General features: G+C 41.5%; 5 protein-coding genes across 5 annotated transcripts; 2 read left to right on the top strand and 3 right to left on the bottom strand.

The window, feature by feature from the left end:
* Positions 1-340: 340 nt before the first annotated feature.
* Positions 341-3,107, bottom strand: EAE98_002545 (uncharacterized protein; the record flags this gene model as incomplete). Its single annotated transcript, XM_038950165.1, has 2 exons — positions 341-2,770; positions 2,856-3,107. The coding sequence occupies 2 exons, from the start codon at positions 3,105-3,107 to the stop codon at positions 341-343; spliced, it is 2,682 nt and encodes an 893-aa protein (XP_038813904.1).
* A 3,533-nt stretch (positions 3,108-6,640) lies between these two features.
* Positions 6,641-7,693, bottom strand: EAE98_002544 (uncharacterized protein; the record flags this gene model as incomplete). Its single annotated transcript, XM_038950164.1, has 1 exon — positions 6,641-7,693. One exon carries the CDS (start codon positions 7,691-7,693, stop codon positions 6,641-6,643), a length of 1,053 nt encoding a protein of 350 aa, XP_038813903.1.
* A 6,401-nt stretch (positions 7,694-14,094) lies between these two features.
* Positions 14,095-14,322, top strand: EAE98_002543 (uncharacterized protein; the record flags this gene model as incomplete). Its single annotated transcript, XM_038950163.1, has 1 exon — positions 14,095-14,322. One exon carries the CDS (start codon positions 14,095-14,097, stop codon positions 14,320-14,322), a length of 228 nt encoding a protein of 75 aa, XP_038813902.1.
* Positions 14,323-14,621: 299 nt separating this feature from the next.
* EAE98_002542 (uncharacterized protein) lies at positions 14,622-14,881 on the bottom strand (the record flags this gene model as incomplete). Its single annotated transcript, XM_038950162.1, has 2 exons — positions 14,622-14,637; positions 14,691-14,881. The coding sequence occupies 2 exons, from the start codon at positions 14,879-14,881 to the stop codon at positions 14,622-14,624; spliced, it is 207 nt and encodes a 68-aa protein (XP_038813901.1).
* Positions 14,882-24,448: 9,567 nt separating this feature from the next.
* Positions 24,449-25,262, top strand: EAE98_002541 (uncharacterized protein; the record flags this gene model as incomplete). The annotated part of the gene is made up of 3 exons (XM_038950161.1): positions 24,449-24,465; positions 24,569-24,610; positions 24,743-25,262. 3 exons carry the CDS (start codon positions 24,449-24,451, stop codon positions 25,260-25,262), a joined length of 579 nt encoding a protein of 192 aa, XP_038813900.1.
* Positions 25,263-25,792: the final 530 nt, after the last annotated feature.

The raw sequence follows: 25,792 nt of genomic DNA, 5'->3' as shown, positions 1-25,792 counted from the left end.
TTTCCCTGGGAGATTTTTCGGAGCTGCTGACGAGCATGCATGAGATGAGGATGAGGAATGTTCGCTGAATACTATGTATAATCCTATAATACGAAGATTGAAAATAAGAATGATAATATCTTTTCCCTTTATACATTACTTCCTCGTTTCAACACTCTATCTCATATATACATCATTTTAATTTCAATTTCAATTTCAATTCGATTCGATACTACAATCCCATCTGTATACATAGGTCCATAGATAGAAAGTGCACAGAAGAACCACCGTCAAAAATCCATAACCAGCAACCCTCAAAATCTACAGAAAAAAAGTTCCTCAAAGAACATCTTACAACACACTACTCCAACCTCACCACGGCCATATTCCCCAGCGCAACCAATCTCTCAAAAAGACTCCTCGACAACTGCGCACCAAACTCATTACTCCCCCACGATTTAACCCCCGGCCACACCCCCTTCTTCTCCACATCTCCATACAAAACAACATGAGCTTGCCCAAACGTAAGCGGGACGATACAATCCGGTTCTCTCGCCCAAGACGCATCATCCACCAGCACCACCTGGGGTTGAAACCCCATATCGCGCAGCGCTGCAGAATTATTGCAAGTGGAGATGATGATCTTGGTATGGGTGTCCCGAACAACTTCTCCCATTTCGGCGATTCCTTCTCTGACGAATCGTTCTGCCGCGACGGATTTTCCTTCTCGAACTCGTTGGAGCGTCGCGAGCCAGTTGCGGGCTTTGGTGCGCGTGGTGTTGCTTACTTCCGGATTATTGGCTTTGCGGTGGAAAGATTTTATGACGTGATTTGAGATTCGGTAGGCGTCGAGGGGATTATCTTCTTGGTCATCTTTTCTTTCGTCGTCTCGTTTCATAAAGTCGTTTTCTGTGGATGCGTTAGCTGGGAAGTGGATGATAGCGAAGTTCTCTTTTGATTCCTTGATCTCGGCCTGGAGTTTGGGCGCGGGATTTATGCCAATTGTTTGATGATCGACAGCTTCGAATAGTTTCTGGGTTGCGTTGAAGATCGAGAGCAATGCGGTTTCTGCAGCTGCATTGGTAGATGTGGCATAGAGCACTTTATAGCCAAGTTGTGCTATTCCAATGCATGTAACAGCGCAGGTCAAGCTTTTACCAGTTCCGGATGGACCTTGAATAATTGTAGCTGGTAAAACATCCTCGATAACCGCGTCGTATGCTTCTCGCTGCATAAGGTTAAGTTTGCAACTTTCAAGCCACTGGTCGTATACCTTTTGGTTGAGTAGTGGTAGTTTGTTGTATGTGATTTCTTTCAAAGAAAGGAGGTGATCCTCAATATCATGTTTAACATCAGCCATACCTTCACCGAGTATAAATCTTTGGAGAATTCGTCCGTAAGTATCGTCCTTAGCTTTATTTTCGGCAATCATACCAATAGCTTTAAGTTGTCGTGTTGTAGCAAGGTGATTCTTCAAGACCTTCAGTTGAACATCGACTTTGCTTCCTACGTGAAATTTTCTTTTCTTACCTTGAGGCATGGTGAAAGAAATGACAAATTGCTTATTCTCCTTGGCCACGAGAACTTGAGCGGTCCATTCTACGTTGTTGATACCGTCAATCACAACATCCTGGACGGCAACCTTATCTTCGCTGGAACCATAGATTGATTGCTCGCCTCTTTCATTATCTATAAGGTTAGTCTCAGAACTTTCTTGGCTATTAGTGATGTTAGCAGCACCTGGAGAGGCTTCAGTCTCTTCTTCCTCTAAGATCTCACCATTTTCAATTTCGTCTTCGTCATTCTCTAACTCGGCATTAGAGTCTTCAGCTGTTGTGCATCTCCCATATCTAACGAGAAATCGAGTGCTTCCACTAATTGAAGGGAAGGACAACTCCCCACGACTTGGGATATCAAATTCAAGTTGAACATAATCATTCTTTACATACCTTACAATTGCTTCATATGTTCGATCCCAATTGTAGTATTGCTCGTTCAGCTTGACCGAGGCTGCGACGTCATGAATAACAGCCGCGCTGAGTACGATTTCCCACTCTGCCATAGACCCAAAATTGTTTCTGGCTTCATGCGACTCGTATCTTTGAATCTCATGTTCCGCGGGGGTTCCTACTGCCATCCAAGGTTCGTGAGGAAGTGCTTTTGCTGGATTTTCGATCCATGCCTCGAATCTTTGGCCCACTCTGGTTGACAAGATATTGTTGTACATAGCCCATATTCCTTCCTGTGCACATACTCTGACTCTGTGTGTCCAGTATGCATCTAATTCATCGTGGTAGTTTCCGAATCTGCGAACCAAGGTAAAAGTGAATGGACCTTTATTTAACATTCTTTGAAGCTCCAAAGCACGAGTATTGTTCGAATTTTTACCATCTGTAACCATTCTTGGTGGCGAAACGCGGCCCTTCAATGTGAATTTAAGAGCGAGGACACCTCCTTTTTGGCCGGCTGGATCGTCACCTTTTGCTTGTAGATCTCCTCCTCCAAATGTGAAAAATTCTTCTGCCTGCTTCACAGTGAGTTCGGGCATGTCCAATTCATTGGTGAATGTGAATATAATTCCATTCACACTAAAGATTTCGCCTCCGCTGCTGCTTGTTGATGGGATTAATACTCTATTGAAGATGCGATCTTGATTAGTAAAAGTAAGACACCCAGCATTCTCTACAAAAAAGTTGTGCACATGAAGTACAACCGCATACCCATCAACTTCCAATCTCAAGGCAGGAACCTGCGATGCCAATTCGAAGGTTGATTTTAGGTGGCCCAAGACCTTAATTTCATCGTTGCCATCAAAGGAAGCATTGACAGGTTTTAGTACCACCATTACGGCCCTGCTCCTATTTTTTTGCCCTAACTTCGGGCCCAGAAGGTTTGTCTTTCCCATCCTTTGGCCTGGTTGCATCATTCTTGAAGAGAGAGAGCTCAAGGCTTGTATTTTGCTTCTTTTTGGCAGCGTCATTGCCGCCAGCGTTCTTTCTCTTCTTGGAATCATGCTTCGGTCCAACACTGGGCCCGGATTGTGCAGAGCCTCCATTGGGTCTGGGAACCCAAGAGTTTCCTGCCTTATTATCCTTCTTAGGGGCCTGATTGTTCTTTGGAGGAACCATCTTTGGAGGAGGTGAGGGGGGGGGAGGTTTAAATTTCTACTCCGTCAAACGACAGAATAGGGGTGAGAAACTCGAAGAGAATCTCGGAAGAAATAGCTCAATTAAGAGCTCTTTCTTCGACGGGTTGCGGACTCGAAAGACCACGGCGAGACTACTACCGAAGTAAGTAGACTCTAAAAAAAAATTTGTATTCGCAAACGCTAACACACTACTGATCGTGAGATCAGGTTTGGGGGGGGGTTTAAATTTCTACTCCGTCAGACAGAATAGGGGTGAGAAACTCAAAGAGAATCTCGGAAGAAATAGCTCAATTAAGAGCTCTTTCTTCGAGGGGTTGGGGGGTGGGGGGGGGGAGAGTGTGCGCACCAACTTATGCCCCCGAAGAAGCACAAGTGGTGTAAAAGAAGTGTAGAAGGGTGGGAGCCGGCGAACAGCTATTGATAGAATGTATTAGCCAATATTCATCATAATGTTGAAATTTTCCGGTATCTGCAACATCGAGTACACCGATCGAGGTAAGGCGAAAAATGTCGCATTTCTCAAATTTGATCGGCGAGAAGGCATTTTGCTCATATGAAAATGCGCGCTCTCTTATTTTTGTGGATAGATGTATGGCACATGCGCCTTGATGTTGTTCCATGTAAACCTTCGAATTTGGATGACATTTTTGGCGCGTGTATGTATGCTCGTGGTCGATCTGATGCCAAAATCGATCTTGGATGTGCAGACAATCGGCCAATATGTTGAATTATTCGATATCGATGATGGCAGATTGTAAAAAGAATATAAGGAGATGGAAAGAGTACTTACAGTTTTCAATTGGAATGGTAGTGGCCAATCCAAGTAATATCGTGTTGGTTGAAGAAGAAAAGGTCTCTGTCGGGAATTTGGAAAATTATATATTCAATCGAGGCGAGGATTGTGCGTCACGTGCCATCACAGCTTGTTTATTTTTACTTGCGCTAAGAAATTGGCTACTAGGTTTGAATTACTAGGTACTAGGTACCTAGGTATGTTAAGGTGAATGTTTGGCAGACAAGTGAATTATGCTTTTAAAAAAAAAGTGAGTTGATGAAGAGTTGGTTTGTTGTCATTTTGCATACTATCATCTCCTTTTTCTTGTCGCTTGTTACTGAGTGAAGGCTTCAACGACCCACATTCATTCTATCTAGACTTCACTCCTCAACTCTAGCAAAATTATATTCTTGTATCTGCCACCTCCAAATTTTGGTAATTATCACCTTCTCGAGGAAAAATGAGAGATACGATGCGATAAAATGTTCTTTGTCTAGCATTGTATATCGTTTGGGAGTATTCACAACTACCGTACTATCGCCTGGCTTGAAGTGAAGTGAAGTAAAGTGAAGTCTGTTTATTGGAACAATTGCCACTAAACAATCACCTACCAAATATATTCCATTCCTAACCTCTACTACTCACTAGTCATGTAGCAGATCACTTGATAAGTCCTACTGGACATTATGTATATATATCCCAGTTATGTATATCCCAGTTATGTATATCCCAGTTATGTATATCCCAGTTATGTATAGACATCCGAGTATCGACAATGTTCGCTGCAGAATTAGGATTCGGGAATGATATGACTTCATATCACAGCAAACTCACCCTTCCTTCTCCCTCTTCCTCTCCCTCTCCCTCTCCCTCTTCCTCTCCCTCTCCCTCTCCCTCTTCCTCTCCCTCTCCCTCTCCCTCTCCCTCTCCCTCTCCCTCTCCCTCTTTCTAGGTATCTCCCACCTCGCTATTTTCATAGTCTCAAAACTACCACCTCTATTATATACTATATGATTCGATCTCTCCAATCTCTCCAATCTCTCCAACCTCTCCAACCTCTCCAACCTCTCACTCTCCAACCTCTCACTCTCCAACCTCTTCTCATCTCTCCAATCTCTTCACACCCACTCTCCTCATCCCTCATCCCCCTCATCCCTCATCCCCCTCATCCCCCTCATCCCCCTCCCCTCATCCCCCTCATCCCCCTCATCCCCCTCATCCCCCTCATCCCCCTCATCCCCCTCATCCCCCTCATCCCCCTCATCCCCCTCATCCCCCTCATCACCCTCATCAACCCCCTTCCCCCCTTTCCCTCATCCCCTCACCATCCCTCATCATTCCATCCCCCATCATTCCATCCCCCTACATTCACAACCACACTTCACACTAACACTCACACTTACACTTCATCCTTCCACTCACATTTACACCCACACACACTAACCCTCACAATCTGCTCACTTATATCAAAAAGTATCTCAAAGTATATTCTTTTATATATAAATTTTTATTTTTATTTTTATATCTCATAATCGCTGATACCCAACACTGGTATCCACACAACCAACACAACTAGTACTATATATCTAGCTTTCGCTGACTTCCCCTCCCCTTACACACAATACCCAACGCTAATATTTTCAATTCCATTCCTCATCCCATTCATCTGATCTCATCTCATCTCGTCTCATCCAATTTTCCCTCCTCTCCCCTCCCCATCCCAAACAGACAAGCTCGTGCTCATATACATGCAAGACTTGTTTAACCTGGTATCATTGCCATTGCCATTGCCACGAGTAAGTGAGGTAGGTACAAAAAAGTACCACTCAAAAAAGACCTCAAAAAAAAACACAAATGAAAAATAAAAAACCTCAACTCCTTTATATCATATTTTTCCCTAATCCCCCGGCCAAGCCATCCATTCCATAAAATTTCCCATTCCCATTCCCAATCCAGATCATCCAGCCTTGGTATAAAAATTTCCCTCTTAATTCTCCTTCCCGCCCACATCAAACAAATCACATAATTACTTCCATTCCATCTGTTCCATCAACTGATCATTCACAATGAATAGATCCAAGTCAATCCACCGAATCAGAGAATCGTATTCATCTCTATCCTTCCAAGCCATGCAAAAACAAAAAAAAAAACATCGTGAACCCGCATCATCATGGTATATACTGTTAAAAGAAAAAGAACCTTTGTAAAAGAAACCCCTCCCACACACACACACACACACACACGCACACAGCCTCTAAAAGAAAAATGGTATATACTTGAAGAGAAGTAAAAGTCAAGTAACTTTTTGCATCACCATCTCATCCACCACCCAAGCCGAGTACCCGATAAGTATCGAAAGAATCGGATAAATATGTAGCCCGAGACCATCCGAAAAAAATGGTACCACCACGGCATACAAATTAACCGACGGAAAGAAAACGCCAAAACCAAATGCAGTTTCAAATGCATTCAATATATATTTGCCACTCTCCTTCCTTTTCATCCAATGAACAACAGTTTTGAAGTCAAGAACTGCCAAAAGAATCGAGATACGATGAGATGTGGAGAAGCATTTCATGCAGTATTCAAAAAAAAAAAGTAATATAACCTGCATATGCTGAAAACATATACTGGTGCGGGGAGAGGAAATCGGTGATCCAAACACAAAAGTTATGGTTCTGTACAACTCTGATTTGTTCTGAATATCTCATAACTGGTAAGATATTAAGTATTACCAATTAAATCATATCTTCCGATGCTGCTTGAGCTAATATATCCAAACGATTGGGACTCTTGGGTCTGGTAGGTAGAATTTGGAAATCTGTTTGGGTAGGCGAAGGACCCGATCCCATTTGAGTGTAATAAGAATCCTGTTGGGGTTGAAATTGTTGTTGATCCCTTAAATCGAATGGAGGGATTTCAGAAGTCAAGATTTGAGATGGCATCCTAGGTCTTGGAGATTGCAAGTTGTGGATTGATGGAGAAGCCTTCTTTTGTACTCTGGCAGGCATGGTAAGTGTCGACTTTCCATTCAATCTACCACTCGATGATGCGCTGCTCGATGCTGATCTAGGCTTGTCCTTGTAATGAGTATCAAGATGTTGCTTCATGTTGTCCGCTCGGGTGAACTTCTTCATACATCCAGTAAATGTGCAGCACACCATCTTTTCGGCAGTATGAATCTTAGCATGGCGAGATGCGTGACCGGAGGTAGTGAAGGTTTTATTGCAGTTGTGAAGCTCCTTGTATCGACATGAGTAACGTTTTCCAGGTCCACGTTCAGTAACTCCTGAATAAGAATCTTCATGATAATATTGTTCATCGGAATATTGTTGTACATTTGTTGATTGATAAGGTTTTTGTGTGGAGTAAGGACGATATTCGTCCATGGAACTACGCTCATAAAATGGAGTTTCCTTTCCATATTGCTCGGTGAATGAATGATTTCTTCCATGAGCGTTTGGGGTAAAGGTTGGGGTGAGTGGTGATCGAGCTTCATATGAATCGTAAGAATCCGAGCGTAATAAACTTGGTACCGATGTAAGACTTGTAATTGAAGCATTGGAATTCGTTCGCACCATGTGTGGAGAGCTTGGTGGGTAAGATTTTTGAGAGAATCTTTGCGATCCATATGAATCGTATGAAGGTTGTCTGAATGGTAATTGTGGTAATTGTGATTGGGATTGTGATACAGGAGATGGAGACATCTCCGTCGTGGAGGAATTTAACAAGGAAACTTCGCGGCCCGAGGAATCTCTACCCTTCATACTAGGTCTTCTTGTGGAAGACATTGTGATGGATCTGGTGGAATGCGAATTGAGTTGGAATTCGTATTAGTAATTTTGAGAAGAATTGCGGTAATTCGACTATTTATTAGAGGAGATCGAAGATTGAAGCTACTTTATTGAACAATGATATTCGAATTTGAAGTAGATAATCTCGAGTACATGTGAAAGTGGGAGGGAAGAGGATATCGATAGTGGGTGTGTTGAGTTGAATTGATGAGTGTTAAATTCTCAATTACAAGCATATAAATATGATGGATTGATGGATTGACGGGTACAGATATAGAATTGAGTCAATATATCTATTTCGAAGTAGGTTGATAGGAAGAAGTCTTCAATAGTCTGAGTAGAATAGAAGTCTATGAAGGAGGTGGAGAGATAGATAGCGATGTAGCGAGGTCGTGACTATCAGCGATAATGGAATTGTAGCGTTGATAAGTTTGACGGTAGTGAGGTGACGAAGAGTCGAGATAATGTTCTGATGGTAGGTAAGGTAGGTAGGTGTTGATAGGAAGGATATCTTTTAATATCGTAAGCAAAGAATTCAGAGATCTTGCGTCGACGTTGATTTCTTTTGGATCTGAATTGAATGAATTTCAAAGAAGAGATATATATTTCGGAATATAAAGAGGTGAGGGGATGGTTGGGTCATTGATAAGATGGGATTCTTAAGAAAGATATGGGATTTGGCTTTGGGACGTATTACACATGGGTCCCTTTCCTTAGAGTGAAATGTGCCTGAGCAGTTGATGAATTATATTTTTTTTTTTTTTTTTGCTTTAGTTTCTTTTTATTTTTTTTCTTTAAATTTTAATGTGGATAAATGGGAGTGGGAACTGGGATTAAGAGATGACTAGGGATGACTAGGGATGAATAATGAAGGGTCAAATCAAAAAGGGTTCAAGGAAGGGGAAGGGTTCAAAAATCAAAAAAATGTTGGAAATATTGGTGGGGCACAGAAATGGGAAAGTGGGAATCTGATGAATATCCCTAAAGGATACAAGGGGGGGGGAAAAGAAATCCAAAGAAGGGTTTTGTATGATGTTGATGTGGTATTCTGGTGTGGTGGATGTGTGTGGATGTGTGTGAATATGGTATAGTATGCGATATACGGTCGTATAATTACTCGATTCCGCGGTAGGTGATAATATAATATAAATAATAAGTGTCCCAAGTGAAGCATCGTCTCTTTCGTATATTCCATCTTCTTTCCTGTGAAGGTTTCGACCGGGATCTTGGGAAAGCAGAGGATACGGTACATATATGACAATCTTTACCCAAGCCAGAGGATGAAGAATGCCAACTTGACTGCGTTGGGTTTAATTACAAAATTAAAAGGCATTAGATAGGCAGGCCAGTCGATGAGTAGGATCTAAGCCCGATAGCAACTTCGATGCATCGGAAACCCTATTATGGATGTAAGATGGAGGTAAATGTAGGTAAGATGGAGATAAATATAGGTAAGATACAGTAAATATAGGTAAGATGCAGTAAATGTAGCTAAGATGCAGTAAATGTAGCTAAGATGTAGATAAATGTAGGTACTTGACTACTGCTCACCTAACAAAATGATAGATTTATATGTCGTCCTTCTTGGTACAATATGTACAGTATGTACAGTATATACAGTATCGACTTTCAACCTTACCCGTCAAACGAATCCATACAAACACGCCTTGATGCATGTCCTTCCTGTACGAGCACTGCGTGAGAAGGAACCTACATGATTTTCATTTTCCCATGCTACACATCACGATCCATCTACCCAGTCGAGCCAGTCCAGTCACCCAGTCACCCAGTCACTCAATCTGCCTGAGTACCCGGGCAAGGCACAGACAGACTGGCAGACGGAAGAAGTATAACCAACAAGCCGTCTAAATCCCGACCGATGATTATTTTAATCCGAGCTACTTAGCTACTTAGCTACTTAGCTATCTAATATCTAATATCTAATATCTAGCATCTAGTCATCGTTGCCAATCGTTGATAATCGTTATTCACCATCCTCCCTAGCCATCATACTAACTCGTTGCTAATCGGACTAAATCCATTTGACATATCGTAACCATAACAACTTTACCACTTGATCCCCAACCCAACCCAAACCTCTTCCCTTCCCTTCCCAGTTCCAACTTTCCATCCATCCCTCCATCTCTCGATTCTATTCCCAAGCAGCTAACCCAACGACACGCATTTAAATTCCCCAAGCATCCTTTTTTAATCTTTCTGCTTCACGCACCAACTCACGCCCTAGGGATATCATACTATAACCCATTGGTCTCGTGCTCTCTCATCACCCATTTAAACTCTCATCTAAGATCTCCCAAGGCAATAGTAAGAAAACTTAACTTTTGAACACCGTATTATGATAGGTACTGAGAATTACCACAAATATTTTCCTTAGTAAGTATCTAGTGCCTACGATAATAACATCTAACATCTCCCATCTAGTAAAATTCCCCCCCCCCCCAAACAAAAAACCGGGGTCACATCACACACCATAACCATCCTACCAATTTCCAATGCCGAAATAATACCCATCACATTATCTTTTCTCCCCGACATACCAGTTCTTCGTAGATGGAAGGCAATGAATGTCCACTCCACTTTGTTCCTCAAACATTGCGATGGCGTCTGCGCGTACAAAGCACATGTCGCACAGCATCATCTTTTCTTCTTCCCACCATAAAGTATAATGCTTAGATACGGTCGGTACCTAGTATTTAGGTTACACACGATATATATATAGCAAAAGTAAGTAAAGTATATAAAGATCTGTCGATATACGTTTTGCGACGTGGATATATTGACGGCGTTTTGATAATACCTTACTTACTTTACTTACAACAACACATACCTACACGTATACTCGTAATAATGATACTTTACGAACGAAGCGCATTCAATACTAGATAGATACTCTTCACGAGCGTAACAGAGAAGAGAAGAGAAAGTTAAGCCATGAAGAATGAAGTCATCATGTTTCAGTGGATTGTCCCCGTCATAGTTACATATGAGCCAAGGGATAAAAATAAGATAATTTTGCCTCTAAGAAGCATCCGTCCATCCATCCATTCATCCATCCATGATTCCATCCATCCATTCACATTCATCCATAAGAATAAAAATTCTCTAGCACCTACCAGTCTCCTACTAAATCCAAACCATACTATCGGAAAATTTGAAATTCAATCATCATTAACCTAACGTATTCGTATCCCCGTCGAACCATCAAACTAGTCGAACCGCACGAAACTTTCCCATCTTAATCTCTCTCGTTCATCCATAGGGAAGTAAGTAAGTAAGTAAATAACCAGGTATCTATCCAGGTATCCAGGTATCCAGGTATCCAGGTATCTAACTTTCCACTACCACCCCTTCCAGACACACTTCCCAAAGATCTCCCACGCTGACATGGGAGATCTCTGTATGTATCTCAGCCAGACCCCTAGATCTACCTCGCCAACGTACCGGTACACCATTCACACCACACCTAGGTCTTCCATTTCTTTTCCTCCTCCTCCCTTCCACCTGCTTCTCCCGAGCCCCACTATCCAGCAATTCCAGCAATTCTTCTTCCCTCGTCTGTCTCGTGTCCATGTGCGTGCTTGTCTCTCCATTTGCTCCCAAGCTCCCAAGCTCCCAAGCTCCCAAGCTCCCTCGTCCTCTCGCTCCAATTACCTACCGACTTCGAAGAAAGGGTCTTCCAAAGACGGCTGCGTCTCCGTCTTCTCATTCCGCTTCGCCATCACTTATCACATGTAGGTATTGTATCACCGGGTTTTCTGTACTACCCTACCAAATTCATCTACACACACACATACATTCATATACACATTCATATATACATATACATAACACATAATCCGTCCCACCCCAGGCTCAAGATCACCATCTCACCTCCCCCTATCCAAATTCCTCCGTGCTCAATCATCCTACCACTCCCACCAGCACCAGCACCAGCACTCCCAATACCAACCCACGCACCCACGCACCCTTTCTTTTTCCATTCCACACGCATGGGAGAAGACGGCCATCCGCATCCGCTTTCCTACATATGCATCGCACCCATCTCTCTACCGTGCGAGGCGAGCCAGCCAGCCAGCCAGCTGCCTGCCTGCCAGCGGAGATATCTCCTTCGTCGCATCGTATCGTATTCCGTGTCACCTGTACAGATACAGGAAGGACAGGCTGGATGAAACTGTGAGGGAGGGTGAACATTGAAAATGTCGGTTGGTGTAATGTTTTGGTTACACTGTCTTTTTTTTCATAGGTTTGGTTTGGACTCGTTTGTAGTGTAGGTAGATTCGAGGTTGCATATGTTATGCTATGCTATGCTATGCTATGCTATGTTATGCTCTCATTGCCTGGTTTTTTGAAAGTGAGATGTTTAGATGTTAGGTACGAGTAGATAGGTAGTTGATATCGGGTTGGTTTTATCATGAATCTAACCTGAGACCCCTCTTTTGGGGGTTGGGTTCGTAGATACATATATATTTATATCATATACAGTAACAATTGAATAAATTACTAAAATCGTCTACTTGTATTACATGCACACGATGAAAAGACAATTTGGGATCATCTTCAAAATACGATTTTACAAAAGAAGATTTCACCTCGTCGTCGTCGCAAAAAAAAAACAAAAACAAAAAAAACATCGTGACTTTCTCTTCCTACCTACCTAGTATCTATCTATATCTTGCGAATCAATCTTGACGTTGAAGATTGAAGATTGAAGATTCTCGCTCGCTCGCCTCCAATTCCAATTCCCCCAAAAAACCTCCGATAGGTAGATAGGAGATAGGAGCCACGGAGTCATCTCCGGCTCTACCCCACGCCAAATGATCGTAGATTTTGATGCTTTCTCGCTTTCTACTCTATGGATCACTGCCTACTATCTACACCCACCACCATTGTGCAACTTTGTGCGAACCACCACTTTTGCCAACTTTTCGTTTCAAACTTTCTCTTCATATACGGAGTACTATGTATGATATGATATGATACGAAGGATATGCTATGCGTTGCACACTCACTCACCTCTTGTCGTACACAGTCACCGACAGACAGACAGACAGACAGACAGATCCTACCATCCATGCTTTGAGTTTGAGTAATCCATCTTCTAGGATGTTGCTCATTTGTGGCGGAGAGATTCCTCCGTTTTGTTTGGTGATGGATGGATGAGATGGATGCTCTCGATCTCCCTATCTCGAGAAATTTTATTTATCGATGTTTGGAGTGGGTGGTTGTCTCTTTGGAAGTATGTATGTACGAAGTGTAAGTAAGTACGAAGTAGGCTTTCAAATCACTATTCAACAGCCTATGGAGTATACGCTGCGTACAAACACAAGAATTTGTATAACAAAACATAACATAACATAACATACCTCCAACATCTTCACCAAAAAAAAACCAGAAACAGAAACAGAACCGAAATCCCAAATCCCGGTAGAAAACCCCCGAGCGGATACATACTTACTGTACATACTTACAGAGCCCAGGTGTGACAAGCTACCTACATAACAAAAGCCCAAGTAGGAAATACTACTTGAAAAGGGATAGGTAGGGATCCAAGAATTACGTACGGATGACTGACTGCCTGATCCATCATCCGCAGTTTGGTTTGGGGGACCCGTTGCTCCATCAGCCAGGAACAAGAAGCTTGGACGCGGACATGGTAGCAAAGGTATGGATCTGTTGCGTCGAGAGATAAACTGGATAAACTAAGCCGATGATGCCGAAACGCGCACGCACTCGTGGTCTTTAGCTAGGGATGAATCATGAATGGAGGTTTCTGGGCAGCGGACCCTTTAAAGTTTTTTATTTTATTTTAATGGGAAGGGTAGAGGTGTGTGGATGGATGTGTATGTGTATGTGTATGTGTGTGTATGTGTATGTGTGTGTGTTATGTGTTGTTGTGTTGTTTGTGTGCGTATCTATCTATCTATCTATCTGTATGTTATAATTTTTGTCGAGTAGTCTTGAAATTGTATGTATACTTGGCTAGGTCTTCTCCAGACGCCACCCACCAACGGTAAATAATTCATCACCAAGTGCCGTAGATCTTGCGAGTTTTGTGACGAGAATGATTTGAATCAAGATGAATCAAGATGAATCCCGATCAAAGTAATTTCCATAGATATTAGGCACGGCGTACGGAGATGAAGGCATCAAAGTTAAAATGTTATGTAAGAAATGAAGTTATCCATAAAGTGACTTGATGGGATCACCCTCTTCCTGCTCCGAGTCCCAGAGTCAAAATCAAAGTCACAATCAAAATCACAATCACAATCCAAACACCTCGTCGAGACAAAAAGAGTCACAATCATGTCTCTCATTATACTCTCCACGGTCCACCCCAAGCCCAAGATGGAGATACTCCAAGTCTCCAAGTCTCCAACATGGGATTCTGCAATTGCCCTGACGTCACACGGGCAAAAGTCGATCGAGAAAACGGGTGTATCATCGTGGATATGGAGAAGCTTAACACACATGCATATGAGGGGTTTCGTTTTGAATCAGGATACCAGGGTGTATGGCTGCTGGGATATTTGGATGATTGGATCCCTAGTCGGGGTCCTCTGCGACTAGGAAGATTACTTGGGCACCTGCTTACTACTGATGAGTGATCACTGATACACTGATACACTGATACGGTAATACGGTAATACCAAATGAGAACCGAGAACCTCTGAGAAAGTACTACCTAGGTAATTCCCTTGGAAGGCGGTTGGAAAGCGGATCCGGGAGTGGAGCCTTCCTGGGACCATTCATCCTTGATTCCCTTCATGATTCCTTGCACCTTTCCTCATCCCCGTCCCTTCTCATCCTCTAAACGTGATCTGGTGGAAATCGGTGGAGCATGCGCCTGGGACTCCTGGACGCCTCTAGTCCAAACCGGGAATGGTCGACATTTAAAGTTGCAATCCTAGTCAGAGTGCGTTCTAGATGATGTTAAAGCTGACAGGGCAGAGGTAGCGTTAAGCCTAATGCGAACCTCATCGTCGATGCATCTGGAAAATAAGGGTATGATGCTCGGAAAATGGGCAGAAGGTCATCGAGATTCAGTGGAGTCACCTCAGTCAATATTGGCTTTGCAATAAGATCTACCATTGATTTTCTGATCAAAAGAACATCTTCCCAAGGACCCAAGTACCATGTTTCGAACTCTGCTTGATAACGTGGCATAGTTGGAACTCTGAAGGAGATTCGGTGTGGGTTCGCGGCGAAAAGGGCGAGGGGAACATTTATTTTATATCGTGCAAAGATTTTTCTAGAAGCTTGTTTGGAGAAATCGAGATCCCCTATGACGATGATCTGAGTCAAATCCGATGGGAGAGGCGGACCCGCTCGAGAAAAAAAAATGTTAAAATGATGTACTGGGCGGAACGGATGTTTCATATGTTTTTTGCAATCATCGACGATAAGGGTCAGAAGCTCTCCTTCATGCCGTCGATGCGCCGATGTGTCGATGCGTCGATGAGATGGGGTCACATGCGTGCTGAATAATATATGACTAATACCGGATAGGATAGCATGGCGGATAGAAACCACCTCAGATATCGTATGATGAGTCTGACGAGTCTGACTGATCCCATACTTCCACGGTTGAATTAATGGATTTAACTGATACGAAGTCTCAACATTCATTAACCTCAATCAGTTGGATAGTATCCGTGGCCCAGTTGAACCGAGTACAACACTGCTGCCTAGGTAGAGTCTACCTGGTAGACTCAGTAGATATCACACAGATACGATCGATATCCAAGGTTAAAGTGATCTTACTTGTCAATCAAGCGTATGTATCCATACTTGCTATTAAGAACAAGGTATGTTTTACGCAAAACGTGCATTCCATTCCATTCAATTCAAGTCATTGCTCTCAAGCATTTCATACAACATCTAAATCTCATCCTCACACCTTATCCTTTCCAACCAATCTACAAACGCTTCTCAAACTCAGCCGTCAACCATCGCATACCAAGCCGAGTGGCACAACCTCTAGCGGCTGGGAATGCTTCGCGTGTGTATCCCGCAAGATCGCCAGTCACCAGTGCCTATTTCAAACAGATTGATAAGTATACAACATCTACTTACACAACACTACGTACACAACATCTACCACATGCATTTCTGTCACATTTCCATCAATTCTTCCAACGTTTCCCATGTGTGACACTACTCTGCGGAAGTATCTCGGAGGAGATGTGATCAATGTATGGATGTGAAATTTGGAGTCGCGAGAAACTTTACGGATGTTGTACGTGAGTGCTAGGTGAACAGACCCTTTATGTATATTGGACCCTTGGAGTTTAAATGGACGGGATGATATGAGCGGGTGCTTTAATTTTATCAATAGGTCGCTCGTTCATAAGTATGAAGAGATATCTAGGTTTGCAGATCCATCACCAGTCAAGCTTGTAATGTCTTTCTTATCGATATCACATCGCAAAAGTATCATGAAATCTAAACTCTCTCGAGCCTCTATCATTCAATGGTTCAATGTCTCGGAAAAGAAAAGTTTCTTTCGCAATTTCCCAACAGCTATTCCTCTCCCCTTCTGTCAATAGAATTAAAAAGAAACATGTAATTATCAATGAGAATACCAACTAGTGTTGTACAAATAATACTACTCAATCCAACATAATTACCCCTCATTTATCCTATTACAACATCCTCCAGACAATTCGTTACATCACACAAGACTACAATTTTATTACGAAGCTACCATCTCCCGCCAATCTGAAGGGTCTTTTAGAGTGACTTGACTAAAGTTCCTTTCCGATCCAAATCGGTACCGAATACCAGGGATTGTGGTAGAGTATTAGGGTGATGCCGTTCAACATGAATTTACGAACGTGATGTCAAGAAGTTGTGTTGCAACGTTGCAACAAGCGGAATGGAGAATGGCTTCCGTCAAGAATTGACATTGAAAGTTAGAATTTATGCGCGTCGATAATAGGTTGTATGTCAAAGTTCTTGGAAAATATACTTTTCGGGTTACAACATGAACAGAGTTTATGTAGTTGGAACAATTTTTTGACTAAATTTTCATGAAATCAATCAACGGCGTGAGCCGTTAAGTGTTAGAACGGTGGCGTACTTCATGATGTACATGAATTCAGATGTTGAATATCCAATCATTCTTTTCTCATTGTAACGCTTGATATGTACGCGTAAACAACCCGGCGCAATTATTTTGACGCTGTGTATAAACTAATTTATCACCATATATTTCACCGGTCAACTCCGATTTCCAAGCGACTAACTAAGCTCGAGGTCCCTTTCGATAGTTTGAACTGGTGGCCCGACCCGGGTTTAAGGTAGTTCCATTGATCCTGTTGTCCTTGTTAGGTGTACAGTTAGTATTGTGCTAGTTGCTTTCATCTTCAACATCATACTTACTGCATGATATATTTGACTATGAATATCTCTGTGGCTTTCCAATATCGGTAAGAGGGACCATTCAGAGGTATGCCGAAAAATTGTACCAAAGTTGTACTTTCTTCAAGCGTTCTTGGCTTGCATTGGTATGTAAGTTGAACTTCGGATTCGGAAGAAACTTTAAGAATCATCCATGTTCGTTTCTCTTGTCTCGAGGTATGAATGGATGTATCTTTCCTATTTGCAGGAGGCGAATAATCAATTCATTATTGCCATTTCAGAATAGCTAATAACAAGTGCGAATGCATGTCAATTGCAGGTTTCAACCACCGAGCTTGACTTTTGTTTACTTGGTTGCTTGTGGCATCACGTCATATTGCGCCGTGCGAATAGATGATAGCCAAGGCAGAAATTCCACTTTTGAAAGTTTGGAGGCATCTTTGCCCAGTGTTCGTTTCAATAATGTGTATCAAGCACTCGTCAGTACACCCATATTTACCGTCGAGCTTGCTTCGATACTCCCGACTATGTTCAAAGCTTTGATGTGACTGTCAAGGCCCATTCACAAATTCATCAATGTTACAAAGGTACATCAAGTAAAGTTACAGATTAAAGTCAAATGGGTTAATTAATTTGGAGTTCTGGACCAATTTGTGATCAGTGGTCTCCCCCACAGTAATTCGATCTCCAACTCTTGGCTTAAACTCTATTTTGTCCACTTCCCAGCCTCCAATCACCAATCACCATTCGTCAACCCACGATCCACACAATCAAACTTCAATTTAGACTTTGTTGCTCCTCTATCGACTTCTTATTCTTATTCATCTTCACTTTATCTATTATCGACTTGATGTCGGTACACATCGTAACGTAAAGTCCGATCTCACGGTCCATCCGACCGGTACAATACGTTTGTGAAGCTAAAAGATTTTTAAGTTATATCGGCGCATCACTCTCTCTGACCCATTGATGGTGCGTGCGATATGCATGGTATTGCATGCATGTCGCCAAACCAATAGTCTCGAGTCGGAGTCGGAGTCGGCGTCGAAGTTGGAGTTGGAGTCGGAGGCTAAGAAAAGTCGGGCTTGCAGGAGGGGTTTCTTAGTATCGTCGGCGGAGGAAAGTCTAGATGGCGCAGGGACTGTGGACGATGGACTGTGGATGGATGGAGGGTGTAAGCTTCCGGGGATGCACGGATGAGGGGATGTACGGATGTGCGGGTGTTTTTTTGAGGTGGTGGTGGTGGTGGTGGTGGCGCGGAAGATGTGATGTTGGGGGTTGGTTTGGTTTGGAGGTTGGAGGTTGGAGGTGGGAGGTTGGAGTTGCTGGTTTGGGGTTGGTGGAATGGGTATGGTGGAATGGGTATGGGTAGGTTGGGGGGGTCTGAGCGGGTTGGGGGATCGGGATGGGGATTGAGATGGCAATTTGCATGTGGATGGGGATGTGGATCTGGATGTGGATCTGGGTGATGATGATAATGATGGAGAGGAAGCGGGAGCGGGAGGGATGTAAATGAAGAGGTAGGTGCGGAGATTCAGATTCAGATTGGGATTCAGATTCAGATTTAGAGAGAGAAGAAGAAAAGGAAAAAGAGAGATGAGAGAGAGAGAAAGAGATGAGAGAGATGAAAAACTATGGAAAGCTCCGTAGATGGGAAGAGGAAGTGTTGCTCGCTCGTATACATTTCTATTACATACCTACATTTTTATTACATTACATACATATCTATGCATATATATCTTTTCATTACATATATATCTTTTCATTACATATATATCTTTTCATTACATACATACATACCTTTCCATTCCATTCCATTATATACATATATACATACATACTACGTTACACTGCTTATTGGAAGATCATTTATTGAATATTCACTACCTATCTACCTATCTACCTACCCACCAGTACTTTATTTCTTCCAGACTAACTTATAATAACTTGACTACTTTTTCCTTTCTTTCTTTACTTGATTGATTGATATTTTGATTGATATTTTGATTAATATTTTGAGTATTAATATTTTGAGTATTAGGTGATTAATATTTTGAGTGATTAGTGATTAGTATTAGGTGTTAGGTGATTGATGGATGGTTAGGTGATGGATGGTTAGTTAGTACTTTCTTTGATCTTTTTTTTTTTGAATTTTTTTCTTTGATTTTTTGAGGGGATCTTTTTTTTTGATCTTTTTTTGAATTTTTTTCTTTTGATATGCTTCGCGCGCTTCGGGAATAATGGGAATTTTTATGGGTTTTTTTGCTTTGGTTTTGGGTTGGGACTGTGATTTTGGGTTGGGTATGTTTATGTTTATGGTTTGGGTATGTTTATGTTTATGATTTTGGGTTGGTTTGGGTATGTTTATGTTTATGGTTTGATTTATGGTTTGGTTTGTGATTATGATTTTGGGTTGGTTTGGGTATGTGATTTGGTTTGGTTTACTTAGTTTGTGATTTTGGTCTGGTTTGGTCTGGTAGATTTGATCTGGTTTGGTAGATTTGATCTGGTTTGGTTGGTTTGGTTTGGTTGGTTTATGACTGTGATTTGGTTATGTGATCTGATCTGATGTGATTCGTGTTGTGATTATCACGTCGTATTCACAAGTCATTAGTGTGATGTGATTCGTGTGGTGATTCGTGTTGTGATTATCACATCGTATTTATAAGTCATTAGTGTGATGTGATTCGTGTGGTGATTCGTGTTGTGATTATCACATCGTATTTATAAGTCATTAGTGTGGTGAGTTGGAGCTATGGAGAGTTAGTGGGTTGGAATTATGAAGAGTTGATGGGTTGAAGCTATAGAGCTATAGAGCTAGATGTCATGATTTCTTTCGTAAGTTGGTTGTTTGATACTGCGATGTTTGTTTTGGGGATAAGGGGGGGGTGATGGTGTGTGTGTTTGTCTGTCTGTCTGTGAGTTAGGATGGTAGTGGGATGGTGTTAGAGTGGTAGTGCGGGAAGTTTAAGTTGTTAGGTTCGGGTGGTGGGTTGTGGTGGGGCCGGGAGTTGGGGGTTGGGGGTTGGGGGTGGTGGATTCTATGTCGTATGTTGTATTTCGTATGTCTTACTTGTTTATGGATGGGGAATGGTGGAGGGGGTTAGGGGTTAGGGTGTGATGTAGGGGGTTAGGGTATAGCGTGTGATGAGAGAGGTATAGGTATAGGGTTTAGAGTGTGATGAAGAGGGTATAGAGTGTGATGAAGAGGGTATAGAGTGTGATGAAGAGGGTATAGAGTGTGATGAAAGAGGTACAACGAAAGAGGTATATTACTAGAATAGGAAGGTGACAGATAGATAGATGGAATGGATAGGATAGGATAGGATGGATTCGTAAGTTAGTTGAGGTAGTTAGTTGAGGTAGTTAGTTGAGGTAGTTAGTTGAGGTAGTTAGTTGAGGTAGTTAGTTGCTTAGTGAACTAGATAGTTCATGATCTTCATGGAGATAATGGGGAATAGTGAGGGGAGATGATAGGAAATAGTGTGAGGGGCGAAGAACGGTTGTGGTGGGTAGGATAGAGTGGGTTGGATGGGTAGGATCGGTTTGAGAGCGGGTGAGGTGCCGGATGGAGTGGGTGATGTGCCGGACGAGGTTAGGTTGTATTTATGGTTGGAGTGGGTTAAGTAAGATCTACGGTTTTGGTAGTTAGGTACTATGAGGGGGCGTGGGGATGAGGGAGGAGGGCGAGGAGGAGGAGAAGAAAGGGGAAATGACAAGGAAAGAGATGATTAATTAGAAATAAACGAGATGAGATATACCTCTGTTTTGGACATTGGGATGGAAGAATATATTTGGATATGTAGATAGAGAAGATGTCTAATTCTTTGATGTGATGTTATATATGATAAAATGTAATATGTTGGAAATCAAGAAGTTTGAGGAGATATGAGATGGGTTTGTAGTGGTTAGTAGCTGTGCGGTGGATTTGAAATGGAAATGTAAATGGGTTTGTAGATGGGATTGTAGATGTAGGGGTGGATGGGAGAGTGAGATTGGTAGTCTCTTTGGGGTTTGAAAGTGCGAATTAGGAGTTATGTGGTTGGGTATTTTTTTTTGGGATCTGGGATCTGGAACTGTGAGATGTGTGGATGTGTGGATAAAGATGAGTATTGGATTAGTATGGGTTAGGAGTATATGATGATTTTGGGAGATGGGAAATGGGAAATATGACATATAAGATGGAGAAGGAGCTTTGGATGAAATCTTCGACGTTGTTGCGGTTTTTTTGGAGGGGGATACTAAACGAAGCTACATGTATGGGGGGAAAGACGGTATACTTACTGTATGCGCATCAAGCAACGACGCGACTGCGCGATTCATCCTTCCACATTTATCGAAGTCTATTGGGTAGAGATAGGAGTGAGATATTCTATTCAGCATACCTACTAAGTCAATAGGAGCCGAGACGTAATGAGATATATGAGTCGCATGAGTGAATGATATAATCTTCTTTCCTCCTTTCTTTCTTTCAAAGCATGATGTGATTCAAGCGGACACAATATATCTGATACCTGCAGAACTTAATATTCTTGATTGATTTGCGTTATTTTTAATATGGAAGTTATTGATGAAATTGTTTGGAGCCCGTTGAGTGTGGCTTCGCGTCTCGATTCTCAATTCTTGTATCTTCTCTCCTGCGTTGATACTTGATTCTAGGTTCATCATATATGATGATGATGTATCCTCCGCTCTTTCATCCAGATATCGTTCTTGCTCTTTGATGAATTGTTAGAATAGTTTATGAGGTTTAAGCTTGATACTAATCTTATAGCAGTCAATTTGGATATACATAGAGATGAGGGCATAATATACATCGTTGAATTACTAGTAATGGGTTTTGTCGGAAAAGAAGAAATTGTAATTTCCAGTCAGCATGTTTAGTTTTCTATTCGTAGATCTAGATCTAGATGTTAAACTGCTGAAGCAAAATTGTGTTGATACCTTTGGAAACCTTGCATAGAAGTAGGGATGATTGTCTAGTAATTATTTCAGTCTACTGGTATTGTATTTATATACGGCTTGATTCTTGGAGTGATGATTACTGATATCTTTTTCAAAGTTCGGGTGTTTGTTTATTTTGTTTTATCTTTACTATTTATTTCTTCATGTGAATCATAGATAAGTAAGGATATTATTTTATCTCAATAATCAGTAAAGAGTTTATTTCTATTTATACAGAAATACGAATCATAACACATACAGAAGATATGAATACCTCTCAACAAATTACTATCATCTCGAATATACAAATGAAAGAAATGAACTGTTGTGTTCCTAAAGATGTAGAGTCATACCTCTCCAGCTTATCATGCTCCTGGAGAGTATAATCAATTAGTTTCATATTTAAGTCGAGTGTTTATATTACTTTGTCTGCAAACTCACTATTAGTTCTTTGATTTTATTTCCGCAGCGGAGAAAGTGAATACATAACAGGAAAAATGATATGGAAAACTTATCTGCTGGTGTAGGAAACCGTAAAAATTTAGCGGTAGAAAAAGGTATAGATTGATTTGTATGAATGACTTGGTTTTATAACTAAAATGAATCTGTCTAATTTGACCATTAACATTTTCTACAATAGAGATGAATAACAGGACTAATTATATCTCAGCTCTTATTCCCATCCATCTTCACGACATCTTTTGAAGTTCCAAAAGTTCCCCTTAGACCTCTATGTATCTCAAGAGGTTCTTTTTCCCAACTCACTTGCCGATTTCGTTTTGGGATATGAGAAATAGGTGCTCATTTATAGAACAGCAAGACTTGAGAATAATGATATCTTCATTACTCTTTCGCTTAATAGTAGTCAAATGAGTGTATTCGGCTTCTAAGCTATACTCGCTTAAATTGCGGGGCTTCTCGAAATCTCACTCCTTATGTGATACGAGAATGTAAGGCCATTGTTAACCAGATGGTATTGTTGGTGTTGCTAGCGCATTAAGTGTATTTATGGAGGTGTACAAAATATTCAATAGGGTTAAAAGATATGAAGGAGGTAATTAATGTGTAGTTGATGCGAAAAAGAAAGAGGAAGATGTATATATTGTATATGTGATCTTAGCATGAACGGCTTGTTCTCAAAGTAGATTCATGAAAATCCATCTTCAGTGTAAATATTTACTCTATTTAATTATGAATGTTCAATCTAATGTTAATGTGTTCTTATGATAGGACTTACAATATGTCGATATTCATTAGCGAGTAGTATCTAAAGTATCTGAAGTATCCGTCTGAAAGTTATCTAAGAACAAGTAATTATTATATAACATAGACAGAACAAATATATCAGGGAATTTATTGGTGTTTCATTACAAGATAGTATATCTTTATATTAATCATTAATTGTAGATAGGAATTCTAACTGTTGTCATCTGAAGTTTAATGTTCGTAGTAAATAGTTATCTCATAGTAGCTCTGTAGATATATCAATGATATCGTCTAAAGATACAAAAATATAAAGTTAAGATCATTCAGTGGATTAAAAAACTTCAGATTGAACTTTTAGATCTCACTCGAGAGAAACAACAGCTTTTTAGAACAAGAAAAACACACTTACAAGGTCTCGGCTCATAAGACACAGCTTAAAGATAAAAGAACTTTGTCAAACTTTCGAATTTTGTAATGTCAAAGAACCAAATCTATGGCCGAGTGCCAGTAGAGTAAACTCAACTGTCAACTTGTTACTAAAGTTCTAGTAACTATCGTCGAAAGACATATAATAACCTTCTAGCTGTTATGGAGACACTTAAGACATTTTAACTAGAGTTTGAGGGATATAAGAGAATCTTTATCTAGCTGTGAGAATGCCAAAGACACACTAAGTAGTTTCCATAAGGTTAAAAGACGAATAGATCCATTATTTGACAAATTACACATATCCATCAAAGCAATTAGATGAATACAATCACCAAGTAACAAGATGACTCCAATATGACTCAAAGAATTAGACAACTATCATCTCAGAATCACAGAACTAGATTATCCATAGGAATAAAATCCAATTAGTTGTTTCTAAGTCACATGACCGATAAACTTCCCATCAACATAATGTCCCCCCTCGAGGGGCATTTCTGCTAAGCGACTAAGCAAAACCTCTTATTGGTGTAATAGTTGAATTAATCAAAATACGTGCTAATTCACGTTTCTTATTACCTTACTGCCTTTCTTGACCTACTTTGAACTCTTCAGCAACAACAAAGATTAAAAATTCGAGTATTTACTCGAAATTCGACATTTCTCCCACGCAATCTTTGATTCTTGCTGTTCTGCTTCCTTTCTCTGTTTGTACCTTGCGCCTCTGCCATCTTCGTGCTTCTCCATCACCGCATTGCCTTCCTGGTTCTTTTGGTGCTTCGTCCTCCTGCTACAATGGCAGATATTCAACCGTAAGAGCAAATGCTTGGTTTATTTGATTTATGCAACCTTCTATACTAGATTCAACGTTTGAAAATAACCTAGATACTGAGCTAATTATTTTAATTCATCTAGCCAATCGCCTGCCAGTGGTGATGATTCTGGTTCCGATGCAGGGTACGTATTATATCCTACTTCTTCTTCTTCTTCAATCGCGCCATCTACTTGCCAATTTCTACAAGCTAGACCTAATCCTTTCATCGATTTCAACCGATTCTACACAATTAAACTAACTAATGTCTCAAATAGCCCCCCGGCACCCCCAGCACCCCCAGCACCCCTGGCACCCACCGAACCCACCCCAACTTGTGCGCGCTGCGTGAAGAGAGTGATCCTCGATCCTACCAAGAGCTGTGTGCTCCATCAACAAAGCCAGCGTGCTCGAAAAATGAATGCCGATACGAAGTGCACATACTGCCAGTGCCAACGGGCAAGATGTTACAAGTGCCCTTCAGCACTCAAGCCGGAGATTTTGGAGCTCCAACAACGAGCCCGGGACTACAATACCTGGGTCGATGGACAAAACCTACTTCCGCCTGCTCTTCGTAGCACCTGGGTCTTGCCAAAAAAGATGCCGAATCCGTGCCCCATCAATGCACCAGATGTTTACAAAGAGCTACATAGGGCTCAAAAAGTGGTTGAACATGGGATTCCCAGAGCCCAGAAGGGTATCTCTGGGTGGAAAACTATGAGAGAAGGTTCCAAGCATGAAATGATGGGACTGAATCCTGTGGTTAGGAATGGCGACAACCGTGGCTACTGGTGGTAAATAGGGGTAGATAAGGCTTGGGAACCTGTTTGAAAGTTACCTAAGGGGATGGGTAGATAGAGGCTTGGGAACCTGTAAGTTACCAAAGGGGACGGTTGAGTGGAGTGGAGATAGAATGGCTTGGGAACCATAAGTGCCTGTAGGATAGACGAGGGAGATGGATGGACGGATGGATGGCTTGGGAACCATAAGTACCTGTAGGATAGATAAGGGAGATGGATGGATGGGCGTATATGGGCATCGTATGGATGCGGCGGGGGAGGCCAGCAAAGACGAATCTCTACCTGTACGTGGTGCTGGCTACGAACCTGAGTATGACCTACTTGTACTTACCGACGTTGTCTTCGGATTACTGTTGCTTGTATGTATAAGTGGTCATTAGTCAGAGCCAAAGAGATAGCATAAGGTAGTTTATATGAGTAAGATGAGACAAATGGAAGGGAGAATCGATATCGCTCGCTCTTTATCCAATTGATTTGGTAATCAAGAGATTTAAAAATGAAGATGTGAATCCTTCACATCCAGTTATC

This window comes from Botrytis deweyae, assembly GCF_014898535.1.
Source record: "Botrytis deweyae strain B1 chromosome Unknown BDEW_004, whole genome shotgun sequence".
Lineage (NCBI taxonomy): Eukaryota > Fungi > Ascomycota > Leotiomycetes > Helotiales > Sclerotiniaceae > Botrytis > Botrytis deweyae.
The sequence above is the reverse complement of the archived record's forward strand: the minus strand, read 5'-3'. Positions and strand labels throughout refer to the sequence as shown.